The sequence below is a fragment of the Cygnus atratus genome, chromosome 1, assembly GCF_013377495.2.
Source record: "Cygnus atratus isolate AKBS03 ecotype Queensland, Australia chromosome 1, CAtr_DNAZoo_HiC_assembly, whole genome shotgun sequence".
Taxonomy (NCBI): Eukaryota; Metazoa; Chordata; class Aves; order Anseriformes; family Anatidae; genus Cygnus; species Cygnus atratus.
The window spans coordinates 65220613-65238652 of NC_066362.1; the positions used below are offsets into that span (position 1 = coordinate 65220613).

Here is an 18040-nt window from a genome sequence, read left to right on the forward strand (position 1 = left end):
TCTGCTTTGCTAGAAGCAACCCATGCACATATGTAGAGATGCTGGCAGACTCGGGGGACGCTTACCTTTGAGCTGTTAATGGAAGCCTCTGTGAACTTCTAGCTTTGGTTCCAAAAACTTTGGGTGTCTCGGTCACCCAGCTCTCAGTTTAACTCTTCCCTGACAGTCCAAGGGCAGGTTCAGTAGCTATATTTGCATGGAGACAACCTCTCATCCTAGCACAGACCCCAGGCAGTTTGCGTTACACCTGTCCCCAGTCCCCTATGATTTATTAACGGGGAAACAAAGGACCCCAGAATCACCGCAACAAATGGATTCAGCCGAAACTGTGGTGTGGGGCAGGAGGGCGTAAAACGTATAAATCTTCCACATGCAGGCCTCCCATATGCTAGTCCAAGGGCAGTAGGACCCAGGTGGAGCCTCCTTTTCCTCCTCATCTCCCCCTCCCCACATGTGGCCTTGGAGGATGGACAGGAGAGGAGCCAGCCACAGGCTCTGGCCAGGGGCGCAGCTGCTGCAGCAGAGACCCCACGAACACCAGCGCTTCGCTGCAGCTCATGAGCCAGCATCCTCTGCTGCCAGCCTGTGCCCATCTCCCCTCCATGTCACGCCTGCTCCACTTCCTGCCACCACCTTGCAAGCGTGGCTCCTCTGCTCGCCGGAGCCGTGGTGCTCGGAGCAGGCTGGCCCCGTTTCAACGCCCAGCTTGCACAGCTGTAGGTGCTTTAGGGCAGGGCCGGCCACCTCAACCAGCGAGGCTGGCTGCGCTGGCAGCGCTTTCGCTGGGCTCAGCATCACGGCAGGGGCCGAAGGGTTGGGGCAGGTAGGGCAAAGCCGCTGGGGCTCTGAGGAGTGTGGGGGCACTGTGAGCACGGCGACACAGAAGGGAGACTTCCAGCTCGCTTCCAAATAGTGTTTTTATGGCTTTCTACCCCGGTTGCCAACTGAGTCGTGTTCAAAACTTCAAGAGTGGCTGGAGAGTGAGAATTAAGTTTCCTTGTTACCCTGAGGAGTCATATGGTAATTGGTCTATGGTTGTTGGCAATGGATTATTTATTTTAAGAAACCCTTCTCTTCACTAGTAAACACATGCATTCTTCCAGCTCTGGCCTCGCCAGACAGTAAGGCCTGCATCTGTGCCCAAGGAAGTGTCATTCCCGGGCACCAGAGCACGGCAGTCCATGAGGAGCACTTGCTCCTTCTGTGGGAACAACCCGTGGTGTCTCAGCGCGGGGCCTCAGGGAGGCTTCGGTTTCAGCAGTGTCCTTAGGCTTGGCTTCCGTTTAAATAGCATACTGAGCCATGTGGGCAATGTTTTGGGCTGTTTGTTTTTTTTTTTTTCTTTTTTTTTTTTTAAGTGGGGAAAGGAAGTTTGGTTGTTTCTTGTTTGTTTTGTTTTTAGGGAAGGAAAAAAACAAACTGTCCTATTTCTGATTACAGAACTCAATTATTAGGCATTTTTGACACGGATATCCAACCCATGTGAACATGGTCCTTAATAAGGAGATAGCGTTTTCAGTCAAATCCAGCAGAAACAAACCATATAGGGGATCTGTCGTGAGAGCTCTATCATTCTCCATCCCTCGATAGAACTGCTGACTTCCCCTATTAGAATTTAAATTTCAGAGGTAGTGGGAACCTGATCTTGAATTCCTGTTGTTTATAGTGCTCGTACATCCTCTTTTTCAGTCAAGAAGTTACTGTAGACTTTTTTTTTCTTAACGCAGGAAAGAAAGACCCCACACCTCCCTGCAAGTGAAGGAAGATGGATATAGTGTCAGGCTCAATTAGATCCAATTGTGGTGGCTTTCCCTACAGCGAACAATGCAGCTTTTGTGATGAACTCCCAGCAGAAAGCTTGGAAGTTGGGGGGGGGGGGGGGGGACAACAACAACATCCCCCCAAAGCCCAAATCTCAAGATAGCCTGGGTGTCGGCCCTTCTCATGGTGGGGAGGAGGCAGTGCACAGCTGTGGCCCGCTTAAAAAGAAATGATTTTCCCCTTTGAAATGAGGCACCGGCACTCGAGGGGAGAGAGAGGTGGCTAGAGCTGGAGACAAAGAAGCGCGTATAGTCCAGCCTCAGCCGAAAGTGTCTGAGGACGAGGAGGTTGGCATGGAGGCCAGGCCGGCCCTGGAGGCGCAGGGGACCTCCTCTGGTGGGGCGGCCGACTCACCTGGAGCAGCACCCGATGCGCCCGGGCTGCCGGAGCGAGCGGGATAGCGCAGAGGGAACAAAGTGGCCTGCTCAGTGCTGGAAGTGCTTAAAATGCAAATGTACAGGAACTTCAGACCATCCCCCTCCCTCCTCGGCATAGAGGAAAGCAGCTTAAATACAGCCAGGCCTGGAGAGGAATGTTAAAAAGAGGGGAAGAATCACCCTCCTCCTTTCCATAGGGACCCTCACACGGCAAGATTCAGTATGCATGACTGAACAAGCAAGCAAGGACAGCTCCTCTTTTAACTTTCCTGAACAATGGCTCCAGCTTCTTCCACCATTTCGCATTCTGTCTACCCCAACTCCTCCTTTAAGAAAGGAAGGGGGCAGCGGGGGAGAGAAAGCCCTGCTGCAGGACTTAGAGGGAGAAAAGCTTTGTTTCATGCCCTATAAACACCGCTTAAGCTCCATCTCAAACAACAATAAAAAACCCACATCGTGGAAGTCTAAAAGGGACCCTGTCAGGTTAAAAGTCATACATTAAAGAGAAAGATTATGGTATAGTACAAAGGATACCTTTAGATTTTTTTTTCTTTTAACATCCCCACTTTACTTTCTCTTTACTTTCATCTTTGCTTGGGCAATGGAAACCAACCGAGCCATTTCAGATTTCCCAGGTTCTCGTGCGCTTGCAAGAGCACAGTTTTAGGTGATTGTCATCGCTGGAAGTGTTTTTATTGATGGCTCTTCCACAGGGGATGGCGAGGGTGGGCCTCAATTTAGGCACAAAAAACCTCTGCCATCTTCCTGGAGCTTTAAAGAATTAACAAACCTAGTCCTTCTGCTCCCCCTTCCAAATGTCAGGCTTCCCCTACCACAAAATATTTAATTCGCTTGACAGCAAACTTCAGCACGTGCAGCTTGTCTGACCTCAGACAGAGCAGACGCCTCACACTGAGCAGTCCTACTCGGTTTCTCTCTAGATGCTGAACGCTCCTGCAGACAGCGCTGGTCCTACCAAAACCCTTCCCTAGAAACTTTTAATTATGATGTTACTCAACATCCTGCACAGGAGGGACCAGACTCTCCACTTCCTTTCCCTCAGCGGTCACTCATTGAACTGAGAGCAGCCCCAACCCCTCTGCACAAGCTGCACAGCACGCTTACCGAAACCAAGACAGGTCGATACCTCTTCAAAAAGCACAGACAACACAGATACGGCTTTTTTTTTCAAAAACATACTTCATATTTCCTCTTTTATTATATAAATATCAGTTTAACCTTTTACTGTAAGAATATAAAATGTTTTAAGAGGATCTTTGTTATTTTTATACAAATTCACAAACAGTACAATTAATCCATAGGGGTCTCTGGGTTTGCGTTAACTCCGTGGTCTGGCCTGTTACTGTGGAGGATTTGAGATTTTGAACACACAAGAAAAAAAAAAGCCAAGATATTTTTCTTAAAAAAAAAAATAAAACAAAAAAACTTACTCTTCCTCTTTAAAATAATAATAATAATAAAAAAAAATCTAAAGAACCAGCTCCATTTTATTGACAGAACAGAGATAAGACAGATGAACTTCAGTCTCCTCCCCTTCACATTACAGCCTCGGGGCCTGCAGGCCTGCTCTGCTCCTCTCTCCACTCACAAACAGGAAGCCTCACATAGTGACCTTTTGTAGGTGATTTGGGAGGGGAGGGGGAAATATTTGCATATATCTATATATATAAATTTTTTTTTAAACCAACTTGCATTTTTACACATTTCCGTTAACAGTAGCCCAATCCTCAGCATGGATTCTCACGTTACATGTTTGTGCTAGAAGAGTAAAAAATGCAGAAGCACAGTTTGGGTCCCCGATCCCCAGTGAAGAGGGACGGAGAGGCACAACCAGAATGTGAGGGTGGGACACAGCAGGGTAAGCTTAAAAGCAAACAAAAATTAAAAAAAAAAAGGGGGGGGAGAGAAAAAGAAGAACAAACCCAAGGGGCATTATTCCAGTCTAGGCACAAAAATGTTTCAGTCTCAAAATCTCTTTCCTGTAAGAATTCCAGGGTTTTTGAGGAGAAAAAAAAAGTAACAAATTAAAACGAGGTAGCCAGACATCATATATATATTTATATATATAGAATATATTCAGCAGAAAAAAAATGTACTTAAAAATCCACAAGAACAGCAACTTCAAATGTCTTTAAAAATAAAACCATGTGAGAAAACGAATACTGTAAAGAGGAGAATGAATGAGGAAAACTGGGATCAGTTACAGGATATAAGCAAGGGATAGATGGGAGAGTAAGAGGCTGTTTTTGTAGCAGTAATTTTTTTTATGCATTTCAAAATAAAAACAGGTCACAGTATCTCAAATGAAGCAGAAATGAAGCTGGAGATTCTTCCTTAAGTCCCCTGGGCCGAGGGCAGCTAGCCACCCCTTCCACCCACTCGCCCCCAGTCGAAGAAGAGGAATGGATATGTAGCTGGATATGTCTATCCCTGTTGCCAAGAAGAAGGAGGGGAGAAAGAGAGAGAGAATGATGAAAGGGAAGACGAGTCTCTCGGTAACTCTCAGTGTCCCCCAGTACATGGGAAGGTCTAAGAGAACCGGGGTCTGTGTCCAGTCCCTACAGAAACAGGAGTAGGAGGAAATGGTATCTTCCTCTCCAGTACAGAGAGATGGGGAGAAAGAACAGAGTGCCTAGGCTTCTCCTTTCACCACAGTGCAGGATGACATGGAAACATACAAAAGGAGAGGTTGTAGCTATCCCTATTCTCAGTGCAGTGGAGAACTGGAGTAGTGGGAAACTGTATCCACCCACAGCAGAGAATAACACGGAACTGGAGATTAAAAACAGACCAAAAAAAAAAAAATCAATGTACCTAGGGAGCAGTATTTCTGTCACAATTCCCAGTTGATGGGGGAGGGGCAAGCGCAGAGGTGGAATGGTTGTTGGTTTTTTTTTGTGGGGATTTTAGCTTTTTTTTTCCTTTTAAAAAACAGAACCAAAAGCAAAAGCCATGTCTGTGCCCAGTGCAGGACGACTGGGTGGCCGGGTACATTAGTGTAGCTAGGAAGCCTTTTCCGCTGTTGTTTGTTCCCATCTCCATTCCCACTCTCCTTTACATAAACCAAAAATAAGCTATTCTCAATACATGGCAGAACAAGGGTCTCGATCTTTATCCATCCTTAGTGCACGAGGGGATGGAATCAGGGAGTGGGGATAAAGAGGGGTGTCTCTAGCCCCAGTGCATAAGTGTGGGCTTCTACCTCTTCTGTAGGAGAGGATGCTGGGGGGTGGGTGTGGGGGAGCTCTGTTTCCCCACTGTGGAGCTGGAGGCACGACCTGGAAAAAGGAGAGGTGCTCTCTCTCTTTCCTCCTGCCCCCCCTTCCTCCTCCTCCAGAGCAAGGGTCGTTAGGCAGCAGAGAAGGTTCAAGGATATATACTCTTTCTCCGTGTTCCTCCCTCCAGTGCCAGGGTGCGTGGGTAGCATGGCTCTGTGCGTGCCCCTCTCTCTCTTTCTCTCCTCCGTTGCAGCAGTCAGTCAGTCAGTCTGTCCGTGAGTCCCTCCAGAGGAGACGGAGGTCTCGGGGCACCCCCCTCCTCTCACCTGACCTTCTCGCTCTCAGTCATTTCCCAAAGTCCCAGGTTGAGCACCTTGAGGCAGGGCAGCTGGGTGATGCGCTCCAAGCCCCGCTTGGTGATGCGGGTGCAGCCGTAGAGATCGATGCCTGTCAGCTGGCTGAGGTGTTCGGCGATGAGCTCCAGGCCCTTGTCGGTGATGCGGACGCACTGGCCAATGTTGAGGGTGCGGAGCCCGTGCATCTGTCGCACCATGCGGTTGATGCCCTCGTCGCTGATGTGGCAGGAGCAGAGGGAGAGGGAGCGCAGGCCGTCCAGGCCCTGTGCAATGTAGGCCAGGCTCTGGTCCCCCACCTTGTCGCAGAAGGAGACGTCGAGGCCGGACAGCCGCAGGCTGCCCATGGCCAGGTGCATGATGCCCGTGTCGCTGATGTTGTCGCAGGAGCGCAGGTTGAGGCTGCGCAGGCTGCTCATGTGCGACAGGTGCAGCAGCCCCGCGTCCGAGATGCCGCCGCAGAAGCTGAGGTTGAGCTGGCGGAGGCGGCCCAGCCCGCGGGCCAGGTGCTTGAGCGAGAGGTCGCTGAGCTTCTGGCAGTCCTGCAGCGTGAGCTGCTCCAGGCCCAGGCAGCCCTCGGCCGCGCTGCGCGTCATGCCCGCCAGGTGCCCGATGCCCACGTCGGAGAGGTGCCGGCAGGAGCGCAGGTTGAGGCTCTTGAGGCGCTGCAGCCCCCAGGCGATGAGGAGCAGCCCGGTGTTGGTGATGTTGCTGCAGCCCCCCAGCTCCAGCACCTCCAGCCCCTTCAGGTACTGGGCGATGCGGCCCAGGCTGCTGTCCGTGATCTGCTTGCAGAGGCTCAGGTTGAGCGAGCGCAGGGAGCTGATCTCCGCCACGAAGGCGTGGCCCAGCCCGTTGTCGGTGAGGTTGTAGCAGCCGCTGAGGTTGAGGCTCTCGATGTCAGCCATGCCCTGGATCACGTAGCTCAGGCTGCGCCGCAGCGACAGGATCTGCACCCGCCGGATGCCCCGCGCCGCCAGGCTGGGGAAGAGCGACGGGTTGGCGCGGCGCAGGTGCAGCTTGGCCTCCACGCCCCGCCACACGGAGCGGTGGTAGGCGGCGTCCCGCCAGGCCGTGCACACCTGCGCCGCGCGGCCCTTGTCGCGCACCTCCAGGTACCCGAAGATCATGGCCAGCAGCTCGGGGAACAGGCACGAGATGTGCGTTTCCATCGCCCGCCCGCGCCCGCCCGGCCGCCCCCGCCGGCGCCGCGCTCCGCCGCCGGGCCCGGCCCGCTTCCGCTCGGGGCCCGCCCGCCTTCCGCTGCGCTCCGCTCTCCTCCTCCTCCTCCTCCTCCTCCTCGCCGCCGCCGCCGCCCTCACATCGCCGGCCCGGGCGGCGCGGCCCGGCCCGCGGGAGACGCTGCTGCGCGGCCCGGCCCGGCCCTGCGCCCTGCGGCCGCCTCTACCGCCGCGCCGGGCGGGCCGCGCTGCCGCTGCTGCTGCCGCCGCCGCGCTGCTGCTGCTGCTGCTGCTGCTGCTGCTGCTGGTGCCGCCGCGCCGCGCCGTGCCGCATCGTGCCGCCTCCCGGCGGGCGGGCCCCCGCGCTCCGTCCCCGGCGCCGGCCGCCGAGCCCCGCCGCCTCCCTTTGTCTCCGCGCTGCCGCCGCTCACAGCCCGCGGCCCCGGGCCGCCCGCATCCCGCGGAGGAGGCAGCGAGGCGGGGAGAGGAGGAGAGAGGCTGGGCTGCGGCACGGCTCGGCACGGCCCGGCACGGCCCCGCCCCGCCGCTCCGGTACCGACTCCGCCGCTCCGGGCCCGGCCGCCGCCGCCTGCTCCGCTGCGCCGCGCCGCGCTCCGCCGCTCGCTGCTGGGCCCCGGCGCCGCGCTCCGGCCGGGAGGGAGGGGGGAGGAGGAGGAGGAGGAGGAGGAGGAGGAGGAGGAGGAGGAGCCGGCGCTCCCCGCGCCCCTTGCGCAATGGTACGGTCCGGAACACTCCGAGCCGTCGCCCCGGCAACAGCGCGGCCCGGCCGCTGCGCCCCCCCCCGCCGTTAACCGTTGCGGCGCCGCCCGGCGCACAAAATGGAGGCGCCCCCCCCCCCCCCCCGCCCCCCAGGGGCGTGTGGCTGTGAGGGGACCGGGGGAGCTTGGTGGGGGGGGGGGGGTAGGGTTGGTGGCCCGGCTGCTGCGGCCTCCGCGGAAATGGGAAAGCTTGCGAAAATGGCTGTCGGGTGACGGTCTGCTGCGGCTGGAAGCGGTTGAAGGGCTCGCGTAAACGGGGCGACTTCGGGGAGTTGCAGCAGTGTCAGGGGAGAAGTGTCTGAACCTGTAGCCTCGTGTGGTGGCAGCCCCGTGTGCCCGGGCCTGGGCACCGCCACAGGAGCGTAAAATGTGGGTCAAGTGCTGCTACAGACCGGGTAAGGCTTTACAGGACAGTATTAGGAGGAGCGGTGCTATGCCAAAGAACTTCGTGCCAAAGAACAGTAAAGAAAAAAATAAAGTTTGAATTTGTTCAACACTGCAGGTTGCATCTTTAATAATGTTTGGATTACCAAAATACTCAAATCAGCCTAGTTACCAGCATGTTTTCTCTACCAAGACTTTGACTAACCTGAAAGAACATGCTCGTCATCTAAATCTGTCTGCCACAGAAACACCTGCGGCTCCATCTTCACACAGATCCCACATTAGTAGACTCTGTTGACCACCTAGAGGTTAACTGCTTTGTTTTCATTCTGCCTTCTTTCCTTTCTGCTTTAAGTTGGAGGCCACAAGAGTTGAAGGACGGCTAGGCCGTGATCCGGCAGCGAGATCCCAGTGCGTATAAGCATCGCCACTGACATTAGGCTGTGGTTTGGCAACGCACGCGATCCAGCGGCAGAACTCCGAGTGTTGGCTCAAAGACACTCTGGCCACATGATGCGAAGTGCTGACCTGGTACTCATTCACTCTGCCTGCTCAAGTCAGTTCACAAAGTTTTTGACAGGTTAACATTTTACTAGCAGACTTTATGCCGGATCAGGTATCGCTGTACACAACTCCAGCCAGATCAGGTATCGTCTGCACCCCTGCAGCTGGCATAAAGCCAGCATAAAATTGGCACTGGCTCCATATCGTGTGCTCTGGCTCGTTCAGCAGAAGTGTGATCATGTGCCTTGGCCTGATCCCGATCAAATTTGTACTCCTGGGTGATCCAGCGAAGTGTAGGTCTGGTTTTAATGATCACAGAGACACGGCTCCACACAGACACTGCACCAGGTATCACCTGATAGGAATTTATCTTCGTGGTGTTATTTATATATTTTTGCACTGTCAAGGGTGGTGGTTAACCACAGGGTTAATATGAAAATGATTAGGTGAGTATTGCTGAGCAGCAGGACGGTAAATCTCAAACATTAAAAGGGAATTTTTGCATCCCAAAAGGGAAAATTTAGGTAAAGTGAGGAGCAGGCGAGAGGTACGGCGTGTGCTGCACCTCATGGGCTGCGTGGGGCTGACACGGGGAGAGTCATTCAGCTGAAGATGGGGATTGCTTGCAAGAAGGATGAGTCTGTGGAGATCAAGCAACACGTGAAAAGAAAGCAGCACAAAGGTGGTGTTGGTATCTCTCAGTGATTGGTGCATTACTCATAACTGGCAAAGCTACAAGCAAGTTATACAAGTCATTCCGAGAGAGTGCTAATGAAGTCTTTTACCGTATTATCCCGAATTTGGTTACAGAATCTTACCATGGAAGTAATGCTGTATTTCCCATCTCTTAACCTTTTACTTTGAAACTACATTTGGGGGAAGCGGGGAAGGGCATACTGTAAGGCATAAAAGTTAACACAAAGTACTTTTTTCTTTATATCTTACTGTGTTGTGTCTTTAAGTGCCTGTTGTGCGTAACCAGCAAGGGTTAGAAATAGATGACGCGTTTTTTGGAGACCCTGAAGTTCCCTTTCTCACGTTATACTTCAAGTGCCTGTGCCTCCTTGTGAGCAGTTAAGATTTACGTGTTAAATGGAATTGCCCTGGAATTTGGATTCCTAATCCTAATCTACATTTTTTGGGGGGGGAAGGAAGACGAAATATTTTTCTAGTAGATTTTTGTATGCTTTCTCTAAGTGACAGATGTTTGGAAACAGAAGCATAGAAAGAAAAGTAAAAGTACATGAAAAGGGGCAATTTATCATATGATTGTTCAGTTGATTTTGCATTTCCAGGAGTAAAGAAATAAGTGCCATGTTTACCGTGATCTCATGGTACAAATAGGAGGTGGTAACCACCATGTGATAAACTGCATTTTATTAAAAATCTCTGCCTGCCTCATACGCGCTCTGACAGCTAATCTGTCCCGCTGGAACCATGTCTGACATTCCAGCCCCTTGAGCAGCTCCCAGCAGCCGCTTTCTCTTTTTGAAAGCACTTGCCAGATAAATGTTTCATTCTTTTTTTCCCCAATTACACCGGTGTTCAGTGGAGGCTGGACAGTTTTCCTTGGCGTTGGTTCAGGAGGATCTGCATAACTCACTTGTGGCTTCAATGACTGGGAGCAATCGGTGCCGATAAAGCTGCACCATCGTCTGTCCCCTATCTTTGATTGCATGGTTGGGGATAACGTCCGCCAGGTCTTTCTGCAGTTCCCATCTCAGTGTCTCTCTACTTGTTTCTTTTGCTTCCCAGTTTGCAGGATGGCATTTTTTTTTCTGTTCCGCACCTAGCTCAAATTGATCATTTAAGAGACAACAAATACATATTCCTTCTCTCTCCTTCTTTTTCTTCTGCCACCCTATTCCACACGCTTTGTGCATTTTTACAACTTCATCCACAGAATGGAAAACTTGTGAATTTATTCACAGGAATCTCGTGGCATTTGGCTTTTCCTTACCAATCAGTGGTGGCCACTGGGTTTGCAGGAGAGAAATGGCACAAAACTGCTAAAACAGTAAGGCCCAGGGTCTGCTAGCCCTTCTCCGGGGCTAGCAGGTAGGAGCTCCAAGGTGATTCAAGGCAAGTAGGAGCCCCAAGGTGTCCTTTATTCATGCCGGTGGCTTTGGAGATCTAGGTTGTCATTTAAAATGGCGGTGCTTTACTTCCCACCCTTGAAACAAAACAAGGCATGGATGGCCTCAGCCTCTATCGTTTTGTTGCAGAAGTTGCAGGCTTGTGCTGTTTGGGGTGTAGCCTGATAAAATCCGTTAGCTAATTTCCTGTGACTGGCAAGCGCTGGGTTTTTCAGTCTTTTTGTCCAGCCCACTGCTACACTACTTCTCAGTTTAAAGTGTTTCTCCACAGCCCAAGGTACAGGGGGGAAATTTCTTCTTTCCAAAAAAAATTTGTACCTGGCTTAACAAGTAGTTCAGCTGACGCTGGTTTGGGACCGGTTCAAGTTCCAATGTCACCAGTTCACTGTCAAATGTCCAGGTGGCTGCAGTTGTCCTTCACAAGTTGGTTTCCAATACTTCTTCAGATTTGAAGTGTGTCCACAAAAATCAACTAAGCCTGGAACAGCCCGTTGTCTTAAACTGGGTTAAAGTTGATCTAGTGGAACTTCTTCAGAGTTAATTTGGAAAATGGCTTTGTTACAAGGATAAGATCAAACCCATCCTTTTGCACTGCTGATAACAAAACCATGATACTCTGGCTCAGCAAAACGAGGGTGCCAGCTCGCTGTGGAGAGAACATGCTGCTGTCAGTGTTACACGCCGAGTCAGGCTGGTTGCTGCTACAGAGCCCTTCTGCACTTAGCAAAGCGTCAGAAAAGTAGGTGGGGTGACTTAGAGGTTCCTTTCCTTTCTTGAACGTGAAGCAAAAACGATCCCCTAGAACTCTTCTGTGATATAACCAGTAATTACGTGACAAAGATCTCTATTAAGACTTGCACATTTAAATGTAGGCAGAACACGTGTAATGTGCACATTTGAGATACATAAGTATATATAAATATATTACTGTACTCATACACACGTTTATAAATCAGGATGGGGCTGTTAGTGAATGGATTCCCTTTGGGATAAAGAAAGTGTAACTAGTTAAGGGGTTATGTAGAACTTGTAGCATTAGGATCCGCTTGCATTGCAGGTTTTTTTTGTGAAGCTTGGGTCATAATGAAGCTTTCCTTAAAAACAATTTTAAAACAATGTTTTTACTGTACAATTATCGTGTCTCTGATATGGTGAGGTGCTATATGAGTCTGCGTTTTAGGATTACATGGTTCCTCCTGCACAGGGTAATTCTGCTCTACCATGTATTTTCTGGTGTCGGGGATGGCTACACCAAAATACAGTGTGCTGTCAATATGTGGTTAGGTGCCAGGGCAAAATTCAAAGTTGTCTTAGTGCACACACCAGCTGTGAATTTGAGCCTATGGGATTAGTTTTTTTTTTATTATTATTATTTAGGTTTTGATTTTACTTGTCAGCCAGTAGCCAACAAGAATATAACTGTGCTCATATGGGGAGGAACGCTCAGAGGATGTAAAGCATGGGATTTCTGGATTATATTCCCAGTTTTTCATTAAAGTATAAATGAAAGGATTGCTTGAAGAAGCAAAATAATTATGGTCCAGGCAGTTGCACTCGAATGTCATGTACCCGTCGTGCACGTCTCATCTGCCCTCGTGTGACAGGACTGCCTGGTGGTTGGAGGAAGCGGCTGGGGCCCTGGCCACAGCTCCGCCACGCATGTCACACCCTGAGTAGCTGCTATGCACCTCAGTACACGGCGGTTAAATCATCAAAGGGAAAGTGCTCTGGGAGGGCAGGATGTAAAATCTCAAACCTCAACACTTCCAGTTCCTTGCACTAGGTGCTGTTGCAAGTGCTGGGCTTTGCCGTTCCTTTATTAGCAGTACCAAAGACGATCAAGATGGCAGAAAGTATCCGATGTGATCATTATTATTAAAAGCAGTGGCAGAAAAACAAAGAGGCCTTTCAGGTAGTACTTGCTTTCGTAAGCCATTCCTGGGGATTGAACTCTGAGACCTCTACAACTGGAGCTAAGCCGGCAGCCCCCGCAGCCACAGCGCAGACGTGCACATCCAATGTGCTGCACTGTACCTGTTACAGCAGCACGCTTGTGAAGCCTCCCCCTGACAGCCCTTTTGTCCAAAACCCAGCAGAGAAGGCCGAGTGCTGTGTGACTCTGCTGACATCCAGCACACGTAGCCTGGGACGGAGGAAATGCTCCGGCTGCTGGCAGAGATGGGAGAAAAGTGGGTGCTACCCAACAGGTTTGCACACAGCGAGGGCAGAGGCAGCAGCACTAGCCAGCTTGTAAGAAAGGGTTATGTGGCCATCAGGGAGGCTGGGAGCTGGTTCCCCCCATCAAAAGCTCCAAGGAAGGGAAGGCATCGATACCTGGGCTGGTCCCTCTCCAGGGGCACCTGGGAGCAAGGTCCAGGGAAGAGTAATGTATGTTCTTGCGACAGATTTAGAGGTAACCTCACAAGAAGGTAAGCTCAGCCCGGGGAAGGTACGGTTGTAGCTGTACGGTTCTTAAAACACGTTATTTCTGTACCCAGGGATTACTGCAGTGTTGATTTTAACTGTTAACTCCTCCCTCTCTGGACTGCGGCCACCAGCACATTTTCAGGTAGTAAATAGCCTTCTAAAATTGGCAGTTCACTAGAATTGGACAAAGTTATGTCACCTGCCCTACAAGCATTGGCTCTGAAGTAAGGTTTTGGAGGAAAACTGAAAAATAGGGTAGTACTGTTTTGGAAAAATTCTGTGAAAATCAGAGTCACAATTTCAGCCCCGCATAGAAGAGAAACTGCAGGTGAGAGTTACAAAATAAAATTTCATATGGAATGCAGGAGAAAGGTGAAAAATAATGTTTTATACAGAATGAAGGATTCGTATTAGTCCTGGCCAAAGGAAAGTTACTTTAATATCATGTTCCTAGAAGTAACAGTGCAGAAACTGTTGGTGCTAAATTTGCCTGATTTTCAGAAAGTCTTTTTTTTTTTTTTCTGCAACCCCAGTAGATACATAGAGAAGTGGTAGCAAAAGGAGGTGCCTTTCAGAACCTGCATTCACTCTCGCTTCCACCCCTGGGTATGTGCAGACACTCTAAAACCTCATTCAAGCCACTACAATTACCAAAATGCATTATCTAGCAGTGCATGACAAAAAATCTTGAAAATCGTCTTTGCAAAAGTGTGGGGGTGAAATTAAGGGGAGACATGAGCAGGTTGGGGGGAATGTATGGAGTTCATGGTGTTGGAGGTGGAAAATCAATGGGTAAAACGAAGTCTGTTGTTTTTTACCTTTTCTTCCAACTTGTTTCTGTACCATTCAGAAAAACACCAGAATCCTTGGCCTACCATACATTCATTCTGTATTAATTAATCGTCTATGTAGCCAGACTCTGTCATATACAATGAGAACACAACTTTCCTTAATCCAGATGGTTCCCCATTAAAAAAAAAAAAAAAAGTGCGTGCACAGGAGAACACAAGTTAGAAATACTGCTTTTAGTCCTTTTTTTTTTCCAGCATACAAGTGGACTGAATAATGTGGAAAAGCAGCTTTCTTTCCACTATTTCACCCCTGAGATCTACTATTTTCCTAGTCTTGTTGGTGTTGTTGTTCCATGCTTTTTGCCAGCAAACCCAGGCTGTATTCTTTACGTTCCTCTTGGAACAGGGAATCTTTTCGTCTGAAGATTATTCCTTAATGCCCTGAAGCAGGAAACATAAACAACAAAAAAAAATCTTTAGATATATTGAAACCTGTGAAAATATTTATAGAATGGCAATGGTTGCCAGGACGTGGGAAGCAGCAGGTAACTAAATAATACTCCTTTGCATATCCACAGTGCCTTTCGTTTGGCAGGCTCGGAGCTCTATGTAAGCGCTTAGTACCTTGAGTTTTGTCGTGTTTCTGGCTGCTCTGAGCCAGTCCCGTTGCATCTGCGGTGAAACGGAGGCCCCAAAGGTATCTCCACGTGGATGGGAGGTGCGTACCTGCCTGCTTGGGTGCTGGGTGTTTGGGCTCGCGCTGCCTGGCGTTAGGTGCCCAGAATTACAGGCACGAGATCAGGTTTTGGAAATCCAGGCCCCAGCTTCACGTGCTTTGCTCCTCGCAGGACCAGGGCTCCAGCCCAGATCTGCTGGCTGCTGACCCAGCGCCGAGCTGCAGGGCTGGTCCTTTGCTGGGTTTCAGTGGATCCTAGAGAGCGCTGGCATTTTAGCAAGTCAGCTGGCAGCCTCGCCGTGTTTTGTTTCAAATGGTTCACATTCTTCCATCTAATTCCCACACTGAAAATTTCCAGCTTCCTATTTTCCCCTAGCTGTCCCAGCAAGACGTATTGAATATGCAGATGTGATGGCACACACTCACACACGTGCTTTTCCTGAAGCAACCCCTCAAAGTTTGTTCTGCATGTTTGTTTTACTCCAGTTCCTCTAATCCCCAAAGTGACATTAAACAGATTTTTTTGTTTAACCTTTGTATGAAATGCTCGTTCTCCCTTTATTTGCAAGGATATGCGGGTTGGTTTTTTTTGTTGTGTTCCCTTGTGCGTGGAGGAGACACTGCGTAAATGAAAACATATTATAATTGCTATGCACCACACACAAATTTCTTTTCAAACATCTCCCATGCATGTTTTCTCTTGAACATATTTGTGAACGTGCACATCACTATATTTTCAGACACATTCACATACTAAATAACTCTGCTTTCGATGTATAAGTGTTTAGCAATATAAGGGCCACTCACTCAGAGCCATTGAAATCCATTTCAAAGGCTGTGAGCTCTTTGGAAAAGCAGGGCCAGTGGCAGAGGAGCTGGGGATGCTGGTAGCCCATCTGATAGTGATAAATCTCTCCGTACAAACACGGCACTGGGCTTGACCGAAGAACTACACCCTGTCAGCACGAGTGAAGTAAAGACAATCAGAAAGCTGGCTTCTACTGGAAGTGAGGAAGTTATTTTGCTGCAACAGCATAAATCCTTAATAGGATTTCTTGCTTTCCCTGCAATATAGAGACTCAGGCAATTCCTTTTCTCCTCCTACGCCCTGCCCACTATAGGGGTGGGTGCGTATGTCCTCATTCACCAGCTTTCTGTGGCCCACGCCTGCCAACGAGCATACAAGACAGCACACACATCACATCAGCCTCCTGTGCAATGCAGCGTGCTCTCCTCACCCGCAGGACAAGCAGCCCTTACCTTCTCTGCAAATGCTCCGTTTTTTTGCAGAACGCACTGCAAGGACATCATATTTGTCCAACAAAAGCAAGATTGCATTCCTGATGAAAGCCGTTCCACCTACAGTACTGTGAATGTCCTTTTGTATGGTAGGATAAAAGAGGTGGTTTTAGTTTTCTCTGTTTGAGTGGCAATTGGAAGGCCTAAACCCACTTAATTTCCCCTGTTGGGTACATGCTTTCCTTTTAGCTTGAAGGGAAGAGCAAGCACATTCCTTTTGTTGGAAAAAGCTGTCGCCTATAGACTGTTCTCTTGCATTTGGAAAGTTCTGCGTGGGGTGTCTCTGTGAATATGGGGTCGATAATAACTGTGTTTACATGGTGTCGCTGAAGGATCTTTAAAGCTACTAGAGCCTATAGTGTATCACAGCATCCACAGGCAATATCACGATACTGGTCTGAAAGAAATCTACCTCCCCTTGGTCAATGAGGAGAGCACATTTCGGAGTTGCAGTTAGAACCGAAACGGGGTGGCTGAGCAGGTCAGCAGCAGAGCTGGGAGGACGAGGTCCCGACCTGGCCCCGTGCTGTGGGCACCAGACTCAGGGCCTGGGCCCCACCTCTCCAGCCCAGCCGAGCTCCAGACGGAGCCACCACGGTGAGGGCTGCTCGTGCCAAAGTGTGGGCTCTGTACGTGCTCCCTGCTGGAAATGCCACTGCTTTCCAGTTCAGTGCCGCACATTAGGCGGTCACAAGCACCATTAGCGTACGGGTGTGATGCAGCCTTGATGTGACCGGGAGGGGAGGCAGGCTGTCCCAAGGGACCCGGCCCGATGGCTGCGGGAGAGGACTTCAGCCTCCTCCTTCCAAGTTTGGTCTGCTTCTGAAGACCCTGACAAAGGAAGGCCCCCCTTCCCTCTGATAAATCGGCACATAATCATGTAAACACGTGGATTTTCACTGTGAATGATAATCATTCAGTAGTAGCTTGTTGCCTTCTACCAGTATGATCCCAAGAGCTGGTGACAGCCACGTGCCATCTGACGCTCTAGTGGTGTGGTCATTCACAGATGACATCGACCCACATTGCATTGAAAGAAGCAGTCCTGCCCTCCTTCAACTCTTGATAGCAAACTGTGTTGGAAAGCCAGTTGGTGGTACAAGTGAAAGGTCCAGGTGCCTTTCTTAAGTTTGCAGGATCACAGCCATCCAGGCAGGGCGTCCTTCTCCAGCCCAGCCACAGCTGCTGCAGGAAGGGTGACTGGGAGTTCAGGATGTCAGGGACTGCTAAATGTGGGTGCTGCAGACTAGATGCTCAGAGCAGCCTAGGGTCAAATTCCCCGGGGTACATCCTGCACAGCACTTTCTGAGTAGGTGAGGTGTTAGATAAGCACCCACGTTTTCCAGAGGATTTAACCCTTGGAGTTTTGGTTCTGGTGGTTTATGGCATTTTTTTTGTGTCAAAAGCAGGAAAGGGAAGGCTCAGTTTTCCACAGGCACTTCTGAAATCGGATTCCTCATTTTGAAGCTGAGCTTTTGGGAGGATAAAGCCCCCACCAGTGGAGTGCAGGATGTGCAAAGGGTAGCGCTGCGCTCAGAAACACTCAGGATGGGTGGAGAGCCAGCCTGGTGGCAACTCATGGTGGCTTCTTTGTTGATACAAAGCAAGTTTTTGCTTTTGATAGCCCTGCTGGGCCAGCAGTGCTGTGGGAGGAGAAGACCGGTTCTGCTCTAGTGTCTGTACCAGCAGCAAAAATGTCACATTGCAGTTCATGCTGAGGAGAGAAGCAGAAAGAAAAAAAAAAACACATAGCTTTTTTTGGAAAGCTTTTGGATAGCTTTGGCAGTTAAAATATCTATATAATATGCTTTGAAAACTGAGTCAAATTCAAAGTCATTGAAAAGGAATAAACTCGAGTAAAGTGCACCAGTGGTTTTGGTTACTTTTCCAGTTCTGTTCTCTTTCTTGCTCAGGAAAGGATTTACAAAGCAGCAAATGCTAGTTGCTACACTGGAAACCTCGTCTGTTCCAAGTAGGTGATTTTACAGCAGCGCCTTCCAATTGAATGCTTTGTTACTATTTTTTTAAGATTTATATTTAATTATTTTTTGTTGGTGGTGTTTACTATCATGTTCTTGCACATCAGGCCTAGGACAGATACCACAAGGGCTTT

General features: G+C 49.8%; 1 protein-coding gene across 2 annotated transcripts in view; it reads left to right on the forward strand.

The window, feature by feature from the left end:
• The window catches only part of WNT5B (Wnt family member 5B), a 70623-nt gene that overhangs the window by 28659 nt on the left and 23924 nt on the right, over nucleotides 1–18040 (forward strand). The window contains exon 1 of one of the 2 annotated variants that reach the window (XM_050714460.1): nucleotides 299–6905. The exons of the other annotated variant lie outside the window; for it this stretch is intronic. Coding sequence (XP_050570417.1) covers nucleotides 5439–6905 — 1467 coding nt within the window. The 5' untranslated portion in view covers nucleotides 299–5438. Of the gene's footprint in view, nucleotides 1–298; nucleotides 6906–18040 lie in introns of those variants that run through there. 2 annotated transcript variants of the gene reach the window in all.